A 14,047-nucleotide genomic window follows, 5' to 3' on the forward strand; every position below is an offset into this window, starting at 1 on the left:
GTATCATGACGATCTCGAGCGCCATTAAAAAATTCCGTCTCCCGCCCACTGCATCAGCAGAGGCAGGGCCATGGGCGGAGCACAGGTGGTCACGCGGCACATGCGCCATGGAGTGGCGTGGACTGATCAAATTCGTTGAACTGCAGTGCTGAGAGCAATTTTTTTTTTAGTTCTAAAATCTGATGCGGCTGTTAACAACGGCCAGTTACAAACCTCCCCTAACTGCAATAGAAATGAGAGAACTAGACAGCAGAATTAAAAACTAGTAGAAATTGGTTAACCAACTTACGAGTTATGATTAACTTGTTTTCTGATGTCTGCCTACACAGGTATCACTGTCACAGAAGCCATCTTTGCAGTCTGGTACGTACAAACACCTCGTAGTATGTGTTTCACAGCTGTACTAGGCTAGTGCAAGATGTGGCTGTTCCTGCCCTACTTTGCAATACATATTAGAGTGCAAGTACTTGAGCTGTATTAGGCAGTCTGTCAGGCAAAGAGCTAAGACCTTGGTAACCTGTTATGCGACGAGATGTGCAAGCTAAAAACTAATTTTAGCAATGGGAGCGAGCTGGAACACTGACTTGCTGAACTGAATTACCCAGTGCAGTAAAAGAGATCATTTGATATCCAATTCAGCATTTTCAACAAAAGTCACCACCTGCAGTCAACAATTATACCGTATAGACATCCATGTACCACACACTTACTGCAGTGTTGATGTAAGACAGATTTTATTCTTTTGAGAATATGCAAAGAATTACAAGACATCAAAGAAAGCACATTTATTCAACACTAAGGAATTGCAGCGACGCTTTAATCACGGTGACTTGAGCCTGCAAGATAAGAGTAGGTGGTAAACAGAAATGAACATGTCACGAAACTGCTAGGTATTACCAGAGTTGTGTCTCATGTTGGCCAGGGCGGTGAGTCGGGGGAATGGCTGATTGGATTCGCACATACCAGAAGGATCGTCATAGTCCACATTGAACAATGCCAAGCATCCCTTGGGATTTAGGCGGAAAAACTGGCTAGCCTGTAAGAGAAATATGTGCCACATTATGTCTTAGGTGGTATGCCACATACATGTTAGCAAACTAGAGAGTTGTCAGAGGTTGCTGAGGCAAAGTATGTTCAGCAAAGAAACACCTGGCCCATCACCACAGAAATTCAGCACACAAGGGGAGCATCTGCCCTGATGACAGTTGGACTGGCAAAAGCTTCACCAGGCATTATGAGGAACCTTGCAATGCAATGTCCTACACTTAATTAGAATGAGCCCTTGGCATCCCACACATGGGAACAGGGGACACAGGTTAATTTTTGGTTAGCAACCAGATTATTCAGTTATTCCCAATAATGCGTTGTTCTTTATCAAAGGTGCGATTTTCTTCACGAGCTGTAAACTAACCCTGAACAGTTGTGTGCAAAGGAATGCCCAGGTGTTCCAGCTCTGCTGCAGTGAGGTGTTGCCCTGTTATGAAGTATGAGGCATTCAGGTGCCCACCTTTATCGAAAGTGTCTTCGGTACTTCAAATGTCTGCGTGACAGTGATGTTGGTAGAGATAGCTGATAACCACTCCCAGTTGATCGTTTCTCTGGAACCTTTCTTAGCACAGGCCTGGAAGACAAATAGCACACACCTTGATCAGCAGCTTGTAGATTACAGTACTGCTAATGCTACTGCTGTTGCTGCCCAGCACACTTAAGCTAACATGCTGTGAGGCATAGTTTGTGCACTCAGTAGATTTTAGTTCTCAGTGAATAGATATTTACAAATAAATAAGTTTCAACACAACTGCAGGACTGCTTCGCTCATTATCGTAGGTTAATTTCTTGAGGGTGTCATTACACAAAAAATTCCACGTCACCAAATATTTGGCTTGAGAACTTAGTACAAATCATTGAAGTCTACTGCTAGCAATAGGCAACAGCTGAGAGTATAAGCAAAAAGGGCAGTTCCGACCAATAGCTAAATGCACTTCAGTGGTACAATGCATGCAAAGAAAGAGGTAACGAGAGAAACACACCGTCTTCAAGAAAAAAGCGGCCAAGTGGTGAAATGAATCGTGTATGCTAAAGTCACTGACATTCCTCAGTGCTGGTAGGGACCTGTCCCCTCTTCAAATGAATATATAGGTATCACTCTGCCGAGTACTTGCTGTTCCCAGAACAAGAAAGGCTTAGGAAAGCACCTGTCTTTCGCTCCATCCTGTCTTTCGAAACCAAGCTCCATCTTTAATTAGTATCCATAAGGGTACACGGTGGATGCACACCACTTCAGCCTGTTTTGAGCCATTTATATACTTTATTGCACTGGCATGCTGCCACACAAAAGTAAAATGTTAAAGCTTGTGCACTCAGTACCAGAACTAAAGAGCTCACAAGCTAAGTAAAAATCCAGTGGATAAATGCCAAACTTTTGCCTATTCTTCTAGATAATGAGCCTAAAGGGATGAAAAAAATTTGCTGAACTCAATACAGCCTGCTTTGTAGAGCCATATCTAGTTAGTATATTACAGTGCTTTCTCAGTATTTCTCACCCGAGCGTAGTCTTCCCACTCTTCTCGAATGCAGTGGTCTCCGACAACAGCGTCCCGCTTGGCTGTTCGGAAGCGCTGGACAGCCAGGTTCACGGACATACAAACCACGGCGTGGTTTCGTTCGTATCGAGAAATAGCAGCCTGCAAATGACCCCCCTTCATTTAGTTTGAAAAATAACCCCACTGGGCTAACAAAGATCTGGCATACACAAGTATATCGATTAAAGAGAGCCTTTCACTCAAACATCAGGTGCCTATTTCAGGTCTGAAATCTTATCCAATTTCTGGCTGCTATTGCAGTTGCTCAGTTCTTTCATGCTAAAAAAAATAAGTAATAAATGTAGCTATAGTTGCCATTAAGTCAATCAAACCAACAAAGCTGTGTGCATGCCTTGCGTCACAGGAATAACTACATGTCTTGCCAACAGTAATGGTGACAACATGAAAGTACTGCTGCATCTTTAGGATAAATTTTGCTGCTCGTTTACCCATGGCATGTGCATTAAAAACAGTGCATGGACTAGCCACGCAGATAGCATGTGACAGATTAGATATGTAGAAAGGTGACAGTGATGCTCTCAACTTTAGTTGTGAACAAAAGAGGACTTGACATGTGATGCTGCTGAAGGTTTACCTCAAAGTACCATTTATAGTTGACATATTATTTTGCATACTTACCATCTCTTCAAGATGCCTGCTACTGAAGGGTTCTACAGAAGGGAAGTTGACTTGGCAGAGATCATCCGGAGTGGTACGGTGCATGGTAAACACCATCACATCTGAGAATCGGCTGAACTTCTTCCAAGTGGCCACGTGACGTGCCTTTGCAGGAACTCCCACCACAAGTCCCATGGCCACTGGCTTGTTCTTGAAAGCCAAGTATGTCCTCTGCATGAAAGATATAAATAAGAAGTCATCTCACGCAGACTCCACTGGACAAGTAAGGGAAGCAAAATCCAAAATGTCCATGGAAGGAGAGCATATTCTGAGCACCTGATCAGTGTGTGTACAGCCAGAGTCACAAATCAGCTAGCAGGTAAAGATCTCGTGCAAACATTACTTATATGTTTCACTTGCCTCCTTTAGAGCAGCAGATGAACATTCAGAATAAATCTATCAGAGACTGCAATGTTTGCTGTTTATTTTGCTGCCTATGAATTTTAAATCATGACCTTTTCCATTGACATGCAGGTGAAAACTTTACCCTTAAAATTTAAAGCCTATTTCATGTATTGTAACTCTTTAAGATCAGGTAAAATGTAGTACTGCTTATTCTAGCTAACCGCAAAGAATAGTGCATTATTTTTATTGAGGCTTCAAGCCCAATTTTTTTTCCTTCTAGCCTAGCCCCTAGCTCACATTATGGGATGCCCTGCATGAAAAGTCATCTACATAATACTGAAAAAATCTGCCTGTATTGAATGACTCTAGTCTGCTTTAAGTGAAAATGTCTTGCCTTAACAACCTCCAAGAAGACCTTCGGTGGCAGCAAAGCATCCGGGAACATGGCGATACCCTGGATTTTCTGCTCGGAAATCCAATGTTTTGTGGCTTTCACGAACAAGTTGGTGAAAACGGATCGTGTCGCTGCTCTCTTGAGCCAAGGAAACTCGTTCATGGCAGCTAGCATCCAGGTACCAGAATTTCTTGGAAGCTGCCGGAACTTTTTAAAGCGGGCTTCTGTAAGAGAAAAAAGACATGTCAATTCTACGCATGAAACAAATGTGTGGGGTCACCCTGAAACATAATTTTTGAGAGATGTTGCAGTGTGATGGAAGCGACATCTCTGTGCTGGCAAAGTGTGATGTTGCACTCGGTGGTGTGGCTGAGTTGCACTTAGTTTTTTTCGCCTCTCCAGCATGCCTGAACTGCGGTCATATTATCAATTTAGATGCATTTTTAACAACACTTAAAGTAATACTTGCCGTTTGCGATACTGAAGAAAATTTGTCCAGTGACAGCCATCTGTCATGCCATAATGCATCAGCAGACAAAGCGAAGAAGCTATGAAATATTGTGGGGGTTTGAAATAGGCATATCAAATAATGGCAAGTGATTTTAGTAAAGAATGCAGGCTTTCCATTGTGCATTTTCAGTTAAGGTGCCAATCAACACATGACCTTTTGTTTATTGGATCTGAGAGGTCTTTTAAGTGCGATTCAAATATAAATCATGTCTTTGAGACAATATCTTTCTACATTTCACCCTGCACGTTGCTGAGTTGGTGTTTTTCTTGGCTTTTTTTTACCATGCAGTGTCAGAAACTGATTGCAATGTGGACAGCTGCATATGTAACACAGTGGGCTTCATGAGCCAAGTTGAATTCTTTGATAGGCTGAACACATCAAGGAACTTTGTTTACTTCATCACACACACACACTCCAGAAAGAATAAACAGAAGGAAATTAACTTTGCACAAATTCTTGCAATGCACATTGCATTAAACATTCCACATGCATCAAACTGCAGGTTGGTTTGCATCACTGCACATCTTTGGTGGCAGCAAAGCATCTGGGCACATGGCAGTGCGATGGGTTTTCTGCTGTACAATCCAGTCTCTTGGCTCTCACAAATAAGTTGGTGAAAACAGCTGGTAACACAGTAGGTTCTCCATTGTGCATGGCTTCTTTCTGTGTGTGTGTGCAGATTCTTTTTTGTAGTTGAGGTACATACAAAATGTAATTACAATCTGCAAGCTACACTGACTGCACAATAAACACTAATTCCAATAAAAGTACTAACCACTGCTACATCTCATTAAGGTAGAGCAGCAGCTGGTTAAGTGTAAAAGAAAACTAAAAAACTGAAGACAGTCACGATATCAAGTCAGCACACCTAGCAGAGTAGTAGTACTAGGCCTGCAGCATGATACATATTTTTGACAATGGATGTGCACTTACTGTTGAGAACAGTGATTGCATCCGATGCCACAGAATACTCAACAGACTGGTACACAAGGTAGCTACATAGCTCTCCAGGGAAGTTCTCTGTTGGTTCTGCTGACTCAGAGAATGCACACAGCAAGGAAGCTGAAAGAATATTATAATAAATTTGGCCTAAATGACAAATCACAATTTTAGGAGCCTGACACAGTTACAAGACACACAGATGCAGGACAAAAAAGCTGACTGGTCAGTGATAGACTAACACCCTGCTTGAAAACTGGTATGCAACAAAACAGTGTACATGCTTTAGCTAACACTAGAAATATCAAGCCAGTAAAGTATCATTACAAAAACCTCATATGCAAACTTGATCTGATAATACAGCTGGAATGCAAATTTAGAGCCTTGCAATGAAAGGAAGTCCTTTGTTAAATGGGACTCTAAGCATGCAGACAGATTGGTCACAACGAATATGACTTCAATATGCTCCTTTCTCATTAACACCGACAACAACTCGTGTCAAATTATCACCTTAAAGGAATGCAGCACACTGTGCAGTAACGCATGTAGCTGAACATAGGACATCACACTAGCAACACTAAATTCACCTGTAAGCCCCACCCCCTGCTGTGCTCTTAATTAAGGAACCTTCGTGGGAAGCAGTTTAATGCATGTACTGTGACTTGCGCTCGGTAAATCATGAATGTAAAATAATGTGTTGCCCATTCAGAAATTATTTTCGCCACACTCTATCCCAACATTACAGCCTACTGCTTTGGCATGTACAACTATAATGTGCACTGATAATACTTTACTGTTACTGAAGGCTGAAAAAAAGCAAAACTATGCTGTTTTTCCTGTATTATCTGAAAGTGGAACTTACTAAACTAGAAATGAATGGTAACATTTTTGCTCAGTTTACTTAACATATATGCAGGGTGTTCAACTTACAGTGTTTGCTTTCTGGTTCCTTTTTGTTCTCTGAAATGGCAAAAGTAGTAAAGTATAGCTGCAGTCTGAAAACAACATTCCATTAATGCTTACCGTCTTCATACTTTGTTGCCGTGGAAACTGAAAAAAAAAGTGAGAAACAAATAACTTCACCTCAAAAATTAATGTTTTGGATTTACTCTTTCAAGCAAAAACATTAAGCCAGTAGTCGGACAGTGATGAAATAAAATTTTAATTAGCTGTTCTTTTCCTTTTAAATCAATTCTTTGTATGTCTTCACTCAACTCTTTGTGCAGGTAAAAAGTTCATGGTGTTTCTGGTGGTTAATCTATCAATATAGCATAGCTTCTTGCTTTGCTGGCATTTCCTTTTAGTGTCCCTATAAAGGATATCTGTAGTGACTAGCTGTTTAAATAAATGCAGCAACTACTACACATTTCTTTATGCCACATAACCATACAAGTAAGAAATTCTTACGCAATGAAGTCTTGTTAATAGACATCAGATCTGCTATGAGGCGAACACGTGGAAAGGCTGGCTCGTTGGGACAGCGGCCATCTAGGTCATCAAAGTTGAATCCAAAGATAGCAAGGCAGCCATCAGGGTGCACTTGAAGGAACTTAACCACCTGCATGAGAAGGGTAAGATATCAACACTCTAGAGAGACACAAGCACTAAATAAAATACTCTGATACTTTGCTTCAACTACGCAGAGTTGTTAAAATGCCTAAGAAATAATAGAAATGAGCTAAGAAATTGAAAAGATCAGTAAAAAGAAAAATTTTGCCATACAGTTAAAAAGCTATAGCTGTGAGGATCATTGTAGATTTCTAATCACCTTGTCATAAGTTGTTCTCTTGGTTTCGTAGGTCATGACATAACTGCGATTGCTCTGAATCAGGCCCTCCATGCCTGGTTCATTGCTCTCTTCCTCATTTCCACTTGGGCAGACCTGAAAAGACAGAAGACATGTGACAAAAGACATGCTTAATAAAAACTAGATGTATTATTTCCAGTTATAAACCTTGTGTTGCTTGTCTTGAAACATGGCCCTTTTTTATTTTGTTATGCCTTCTCCACAGTGTTATTGTACTGACAAATACAAACAAGAAAATGAAAAGACAAAAAGAATTATGTGCCCAAATTTGCACATCCTTCCATTGCAAGTGAAGTAAGGTTCTTCTGGAAAAATACAAAAGCACGGCATTACCAAATAAAATAGTGAGTAAGAAGGAGGCAATGCATTGAAATGAGCCTGAAGCCCAACCGAAAGAACGACCAGGCTACAAAGCACACCATACTGGTGGTGATGGGTCAATGTGTATCCAACTCCTAGGTTCATGCATCATAATGCCAGGAAATGGGTGAAATGTCAGTACCATGCCTTCACAAGAAATGCCAGCTGGTTATAATGGGCGTGATAACCAGCTGCTGCATCCAGAGCATGCTTTATTAGGTGAAAAAATGGAAGGTAGAAAAATATAAGACCCTTTTGCAACACAACTTCATGAAGCTTAGTTTGATGAAGAACTTTCTTAGTCATTTAAATAAGCCTGCAATAACTTTGCACTGCATTTCTAGTATGCCGTTGCAGAGCTTCTGCAGAGCTTTTGTTCTGCTGCTGTAGGGAAACATCAGCTTTGATGTGCTCCAAGCTCAGCAGGGAAGCAGGCTCTGCTGTGAATGCTTGTTTGGCAAACAGTCTTAACGTGTTACAAATGTCCGCAGTAAAAGTTGCTCTCGACCGAATTTTACCCCAAACTGCACCGGCTGTAGTTGATAGTCTAGTTATAAACGAGTCCGTTAAAACCAAAACACCTTGGATTTAAAATGTACATGCATCAAACAAAACTAGTGATACCACCAGTTATATACAGTTGTCCAGTGTATCTTAATCTGCTAAACAAACTTTGACCATATATAGTATTAATGATCCCCTAATCCTTATGCTGTGACTGCATAATCACTGCTATCCTTTCTCTAAGAAACTGAATTGTATCCAGTCTTTTTGTCTTTGAAAAATCTTTATTCTGCCTTGTTTTTCCATTGCATTCATAAAAATTCAAGCATAACGGCAACAAATAAGCCTATCTTCACTCCTTGCTTGTAGCATTCAAAAGCTTTCTTCATGCTAGCTGAGAGGTTCTCAACCTGGGAAGCATAAGCTGGAGAATTATTAAACTCATCATTATTCAAGCAGGCCTTTATGATGAATATGAAACAGCTGCAGTCAAAGGATAATTTTTTCATGGGAACCTTTCGAATTGTGACAGACAGCTTCAAGTTGCAGACACTTCTCATAATATGGCACTGATTGCTGTGAATGTTAAATGTCACCTGAATTTATATGTTGTGGTTGCAAGTGATGATGCCATTATGTCGCTATTAATCCTCTTAAAACTAAATGAATGATAAGCACAGTCAACTTAGCGTGGTTACTTGTTGAATAGGCATCTGCTGCCATGCAGAACAACATGTGCAGCATCCCACCTCAGAAAGACTTGTCCATTTCTGCTCGATGCAGCGGTCTCCAATGCGCACCAGTCGATCAGATGACCGGGCCATGTGGAAGCCCAGCACAGCCAGGTTGACTGAAAAGCAGCTGCTTGAAATTGCGCCAGGAATATTTTTCTGTAAATGGAGAGACAAAAGGCACTAAAACTATGCATACATTTTGGCTCACACCATAACAAAAGCAGTATTACATAGAGAGCTATCAATGCGGAAAGCTGGGCTAGTTGGTATGTCATCATTAATTAAAAGACTAGCGCATAAAACTGGGACGCAGGCAAAGAAGAAGACAGGACGAGCGCTAAACATCAACTAAGGTTTTACTGCGAGAAAAAAGTACATAAATTCATTTTGAGTGGTGCATGCACACACTGGGCTGAGACAGTACACGCACAACCTAATCAAATTGGGGCAAAACTATTCCTTAGATACATTTTGAGTGGAGCATGTGCACACTGGGCAGAAACAGCACAAGCACATTCTAATCAAAATGGGGCAAACTATTCCTTAGGTACATTTTTTCTTTTTTGGACAAGGCAAGTGATGTTGTGCTTACACAGTTATCTCCTTCCCTGTTAATGTGATAAGCCTCACAAATCTCACGCCCCAACCTTGTGCCTCCCCTACCAAGCACACACGTGGCATCAAACACCGGCACGCACCTGCACTGCTTACAATGCTTGGCCAAATGGCCGCCCCCCGCCAATGAATCTACCAGCGTGCACATGCTCCACTCAAAATGTATCTAAGGAATAGTTTTGCCCCGATTTGATTAGATTGTGCGTGTACTGTCTCAGCCCAGTGTGCGCATGCACCACTCAAAATGAATTTATGTACTTTTTTCTCGCAGTAAAACCTCAGTTGATGTTTAGCACTTGTCCTGTCTTCTTCTCTGTCTGCGTCCCAGTTTTATGCGCTAGTCTTTTAATTAATGATACATAGGGAGGTCCCAGTTGCAAGAAGGAAATAAACTGTTAGCTGTGTACATAATGTATTGAAACTGAAAAAAAAAAATGTAGAAGCCCTTTTACAAAGTACACTGTTCCTCATCTCATATAACACTTGGACCAAACCTAAAGTTAGTTCCCCTTGTCTGCCTACAATACAGCACCTAAATTGGTGATTAGAACATGTTTTCATGACTAATGGAGCTTATAATGCTGCCTGTAAACAAGCTTATCAATAACGCAAAGGCAAACACCTACTTCATAACCTAGGGGTCCACTTTAAACATAGCATTTGAAAGTCAGAAGGCGAGAACAGCAGTGGCAATAATTATTCAGGTTTTAGGTTTTATGGAGTTTAACAACCCAAAGCGATTCAGACTATGAGGGACGCTGTGGTGGAGGGATCCTGATAATTTCGACCACCTGGGCTTCTTTAATATGCTCCGACATTGCACAGTACACACGCCTCTAGCACTTCGCCTCCAAAGAAATGCAACCGCCATGCCCGGAATCGAACCTGCGTTTTTTGAGTCAGCAGCTGAGGACTATAACCACTGAGCCACTGCAGCGGTGCTGGCAAAAATGCACACAAATGATACGTACCATGCGCACAAAGTCCTTATACACCAGTCTCTTCATAGCTGGATAGTGCATTCGACATACAGAACCAGGCTTTACTTCCTGATTAATGAAGACAAGGAAGTCACAAACGCTGCAAAGAAAAAAAGCATGACTTTAACATGTACACGGGTACTATTATTAAAACTGGAAAGAATGAAGACAACGCACATACCGGCCAAGACGCTTCAAAACGTGCTCATCAGCTTCGAAGGCATGTACACCAACAATTAGCACTTTGCGATCTTTCACAGACTGATGAAAAGCTGTCCACAGTGTCTGCAAAAAAAAAAAAAATACTGCAGTCCAATTTTTTTGCAGGCAGTGGCATTTAAATGACTTTTATTGAGGTGCACAGAATGGCAAGGCATGTCCATGTTATTTGTACCATCCTTTTAGTTTGCCTTCTCTAAAGCAGTCACTGTGCAAGTCTTTGGGTATATGAAGTCCCAGTTGCAAGAAGGAAATAAACTGTTAGCTGTGTACATAATGTATTGAAACTGAAAAAAAAAATGTAGAAGCCCTTTTACAAAGTACACTGTTCCTCATCTCATATAACACTTGGACCAAACCAAAAGTTAGTTCACAAAATTTTGCTTTCTCAATTGCCGAATGGGGTTCCAGCAAAAGTGCTTGCAAGTCTCTAATCCGCTACATATTCTGCTGAAAACTGGATTGCTGTTCAGACATATACGCGAGGTCACTATTTGTGGTCAAAGTTTGTTTTGAAAAATAAGCCTACAGTTCTTCCTTCCAAGATCTGTAGACTCTGAAAATACACGAAAGATCTGCATGACACAATAATAGGGTAAAAAATTTTAAGGCAAAAAACTACAGCAAGCCGTTAAGCTGTGGGTTAAGAGGGATCTTGTGCCTTTGTCACTGCATATCTTGGAAGATTTCCTTCTTTTTTTCTTTTTTGTAAACTTTTAAACTCATGGTACAGATCAAGAACAAATAGCATAATTCATTGCACTTACATTTGAGAATTCTGCAACAGCACTGATGTCAGTTGAAACTGGGGATATGAGAGCCAGGCCAGCCAGCTCTTTTTCACTTGACCAGCGCCTTAGTTTAGTGGACAGTGGCCGCAGAAACCCAACATCTCCAGTGATCAAGGCATCAATGAAAGATGGATCTATTGCCACCGCAGCACGGGTCTTGGTCTGGCGTGTGACAGCCAGAAAGCCTTCAAGTCGCTTTTCTACAAATACAGAAAACAAAAAAGCTGTATGTTTCCTATTTCAGTGCTCTTTTAGCAAATGAGTTATGTTCCTCGCAACAGGATCTCAAACTGGCTGAACAGTGAACCACTTCAAGGGAGATGTACACCTTTGCACAAAATTAAAACTGAGCCAAAATATAAAAAACAGCCACTAATGAGCCAAATGTTTTAGTGCTGAACTTTGAAAATGCTGCAGTGGTAGCATACTTTTTGCTTGGTGCAAGAATAACCATGCAGCCATTAAAATCTTATGAACACCAGCACAGATAGGTTAATCATAAATACCTGAAACTGGCAAGCCAGCCTCATCGAGGTGGACGTAAGCAAATACAATGTAGTCACAGAGTGCTGTCACAGCTCTCCTCAGGGAAGGCCCAGCAGAATAGTGGATGCAGATGGTGTTTCCTGTATGTGGAAGAGCCAATTTTCATCACTATACTATGGCAGTAACACTTGGCAAGCACTGCCACTGTACGTAATGGGTACTTTTCAGGTAATGCAATAAACTGAGCAGCAAATGTTAAAAATTCAAAAACAAGCAAATGTTTAAGTACAAAAAACTTTTGTATGTTCGTAGCTATTCATAAATACCATGAATAAGAGAGTGAGGAAAGTACTTAGGACTACAGTGCAGCAGCAATATGGACAAGACAAGGACGCAAACACAGGTGCTGCCTAACAACTGCGTTTAATGCTTCCACCTGGCTTATACAGGCACCAGGCTCGAGACGAGGCATCACACCCCCCCCCCCCCCCCCCCCCCCCCCCATGGCACAATTTCACCCTTCTCCCCAATCCCCTCAATCATTTAATTTTTTTATTTTTCGGCTGTGATTCTCGCCACCAGATTTCAGTAGTAGAACTCTGACAAGCAGTAAAAACCATGGAATGTGCAATAGCTATAGCAGAAATCCTGTTCAGACAATGCTGCTGTTCAAATGTGCTGTGATGCCAGCAGCGGGTATGTGGGTTCTGACATAGAATGTGGCAATGTTTGTTCTCTGCTCATATAATATGCCCTTGCCTAGTACACAAATGTGGAGGTTATAATTACAGTAGGTTTAACCCCTAGATGCACAAATATTTTTTAGTTCTTATCTTAAACCCTGCATTATAAAACTTCTTTTACTGGTTACCACTTACAAAATGTGACCATAAAGAAAGCAATCCCTTTATAGTTCCATAGAAGAAAGGATTCAAGTACTTACGTCCAGTTTTACGTCTTCCTTCTAGCTCAAATTGATGCACGCACAGACACACAAGAAAAGAGCATTAGTAAGACTCACTCCTGTGGTAGCAGCTCATTTATTACATGTTAGTTACGTGGTACTTACTTAGAGGCAAGCGGCGCAGCATCTTATATGCCTCTGAAGTAATTTTGTAAAAGTATGCCATCAGCAGAGTACACAACCTTGCCTCCATAGTAAAAAAAAATGGTCAAACGACAAAAGATACCTTTGGCTGTTCCAAGAAGACTCTTAATCTCCAGCAGCCTTGAGAATGGTTTCCCCAGACTTGGGCAGTCATTCTGAGCATCTTCCATCTCCACTTGGAAAGCAGCCACGCAGAAGTTTGGCACCTCTCCCAACAGCCTTGACATCTGCGGAGATTAAACGCAGCATTTTCTGTCTGCAATAAGTTGCCGTACTAAACAGGGCTGCAACATTAAAGAAAAATAGTTACTAAAAATCATGCGTTAGTCTGCCAACATCCTACCCACTGTTGAGACAAAATCTAATTTATCTCTGTCAATAGGATGTAAATGGTAATGACACATTTTTTTATAATAGTCCTGGACCAGGGTAAGAGTACAATATAATTTATTCTTCCCATTCCCATTAAATTCACACAAACTTCTGTGCAATTATTACTTCTGTTTGCTAGCAAGCATGTATATAACCAAATTAAGTTTTTTCCCTTCTTTAAAAAAGGCCCAGGGGATAGCTCTACAATTATCACACAGCATGAGGAGGGTGTAGGTTTTTAACTACCAACCTAGCAATGCATAACAATGCAACATAATGAAACAGGCCGATACAGCACTGTGGCTTTGGACAGATTCATTGAGGCTCATTCGGTGAAGATCTTAGAGGACAGTGATAAAAACCTTGTCAGCAACCATGGTAAATTCCACTTACCCTGTACTGTATGGACACCTTGCTTTCGAATGTCAGCAGATTTGTTTTGTTCGGTGTACGGGCAACTTCGAACATGCCATCAGTTTTTTCAGTGTCTGTCCCACAAACCTTGAAATACATAAGATTACAAGATTACACACAGCTTGTTAACAGCTTGGATAAAACCAAGACATTTAAAGCAGCAGAGACAATTTGTGGGTTGCAGCTGAATGTTATGCCTAGCTTGCCA

The 14,047-nt window shown here is 41.1% G+C and overlaps 1 protein-coding gene across 10 annotated transcripts in view; it reads right to left on the reverse strand.

The window, feature by feature from the left end:
• Positions 1 to 770: 770 nt before the first annotated feature.
• Positions 771 to 14,047, reverse strand: part of LOC144098508 (uncharacterized) — a 72,500-nt gene continuing 59,223 nt past the window's right edge. For 9 of the 10 annotated variants that reach the window (XM_077631207.1, XM_077631206.1, XM_077631201.1 and 6 more), the window contains 20 exons: positions 13,819 to 13,926; positions 13,136 to 13,280; positions 13,015 to 13,047; positions 12,889 to 12,909; positions 11,966 to 12,085; positions 11,436 to 11,659; positions 10,631 to 10,734; positions 10,441 to 10,549; positions 8,870 to 9,010; positions 7,218 to 7,331; positions 6,857 to 7,007; positions 6,473 to 6,499; positions 6,380 to 6,409; positions 5,444 to 5,572; positions 4,000 to 4,223; positions 3,222 to 3,431; positions 2,544 to 2,684; positions 1,508 to 1,621; positions 898 to 1,036; positions 771 to 836 (listed from right to left, as the gene is read on the reverse strand). In XM_077631207.1, the coding sequence (XP_077487333.1) occupies positions 817 to 836; positions 898 to 1,036; positions 1,508 to 1,621; positions 2,544 to 2,684; positions 3,222 to 3,431; positions 4,000 to 4,223; positions 5,444 to 5,572; positions 6,380 to 6,409; positions 6,473 to 6,499; positions 6,857 to 7,007; positions 7,218 to 7,331; positions 8,870 to 9,010; positions 10,441 to 10,549; positions 10,631 to 10,734; positions 11,436 to 11,659; positions 11,966 to 12,085; positions 12,889 to 12,909; positions 13,015 to 13,047; positions 13,136 to 13,280; positions 13,819 to 13,926 (2,304 nt within the window). In that variant the 3' untranslated portion in view covers positions 771 to 816. The remainder of the gene's footprint in view (positions 837 to 897; positions 1,037 to 1,507; positions 1,622 to 2,543; positions 2,685 to 3,221; positions 3,432 to 3,999; positions 4,224 to 5,443; positions 5,573 to 6,379; positions 6,410 to 6,472; positions 6,500 to 6,856; positions 7,008 to 7,217; positions 7,332 to 8,869; positions 9,011 to 10,440; positions 10,550 to 10,630; positions 10,735 to 11,435; positions 11,660 to 11,965; positions 12,086 to 12,888; positions 12,910 to 13,014; positions 13,048 to 13,135; positions 13,281 to 13,818; positions 13,927 to 14,047) is intronic. The other variant, XM_077631205.1, reaches the window with a different exon arrangement.

Source organism: Amblyomma americanum, chromosome 7, assembly GCF_052857255.1.
Source record: "Amblyomma americanum isolate KBUSLIRL-KWMA chromosome 7, ASM5285725v1, whole genome shotgun sequence".
NCBI lineage: Eukaryota > Metazoa > Arthropoda > Arachnida > Ixodida > Ixodidae > Amblyomma > Amblyomma americanum.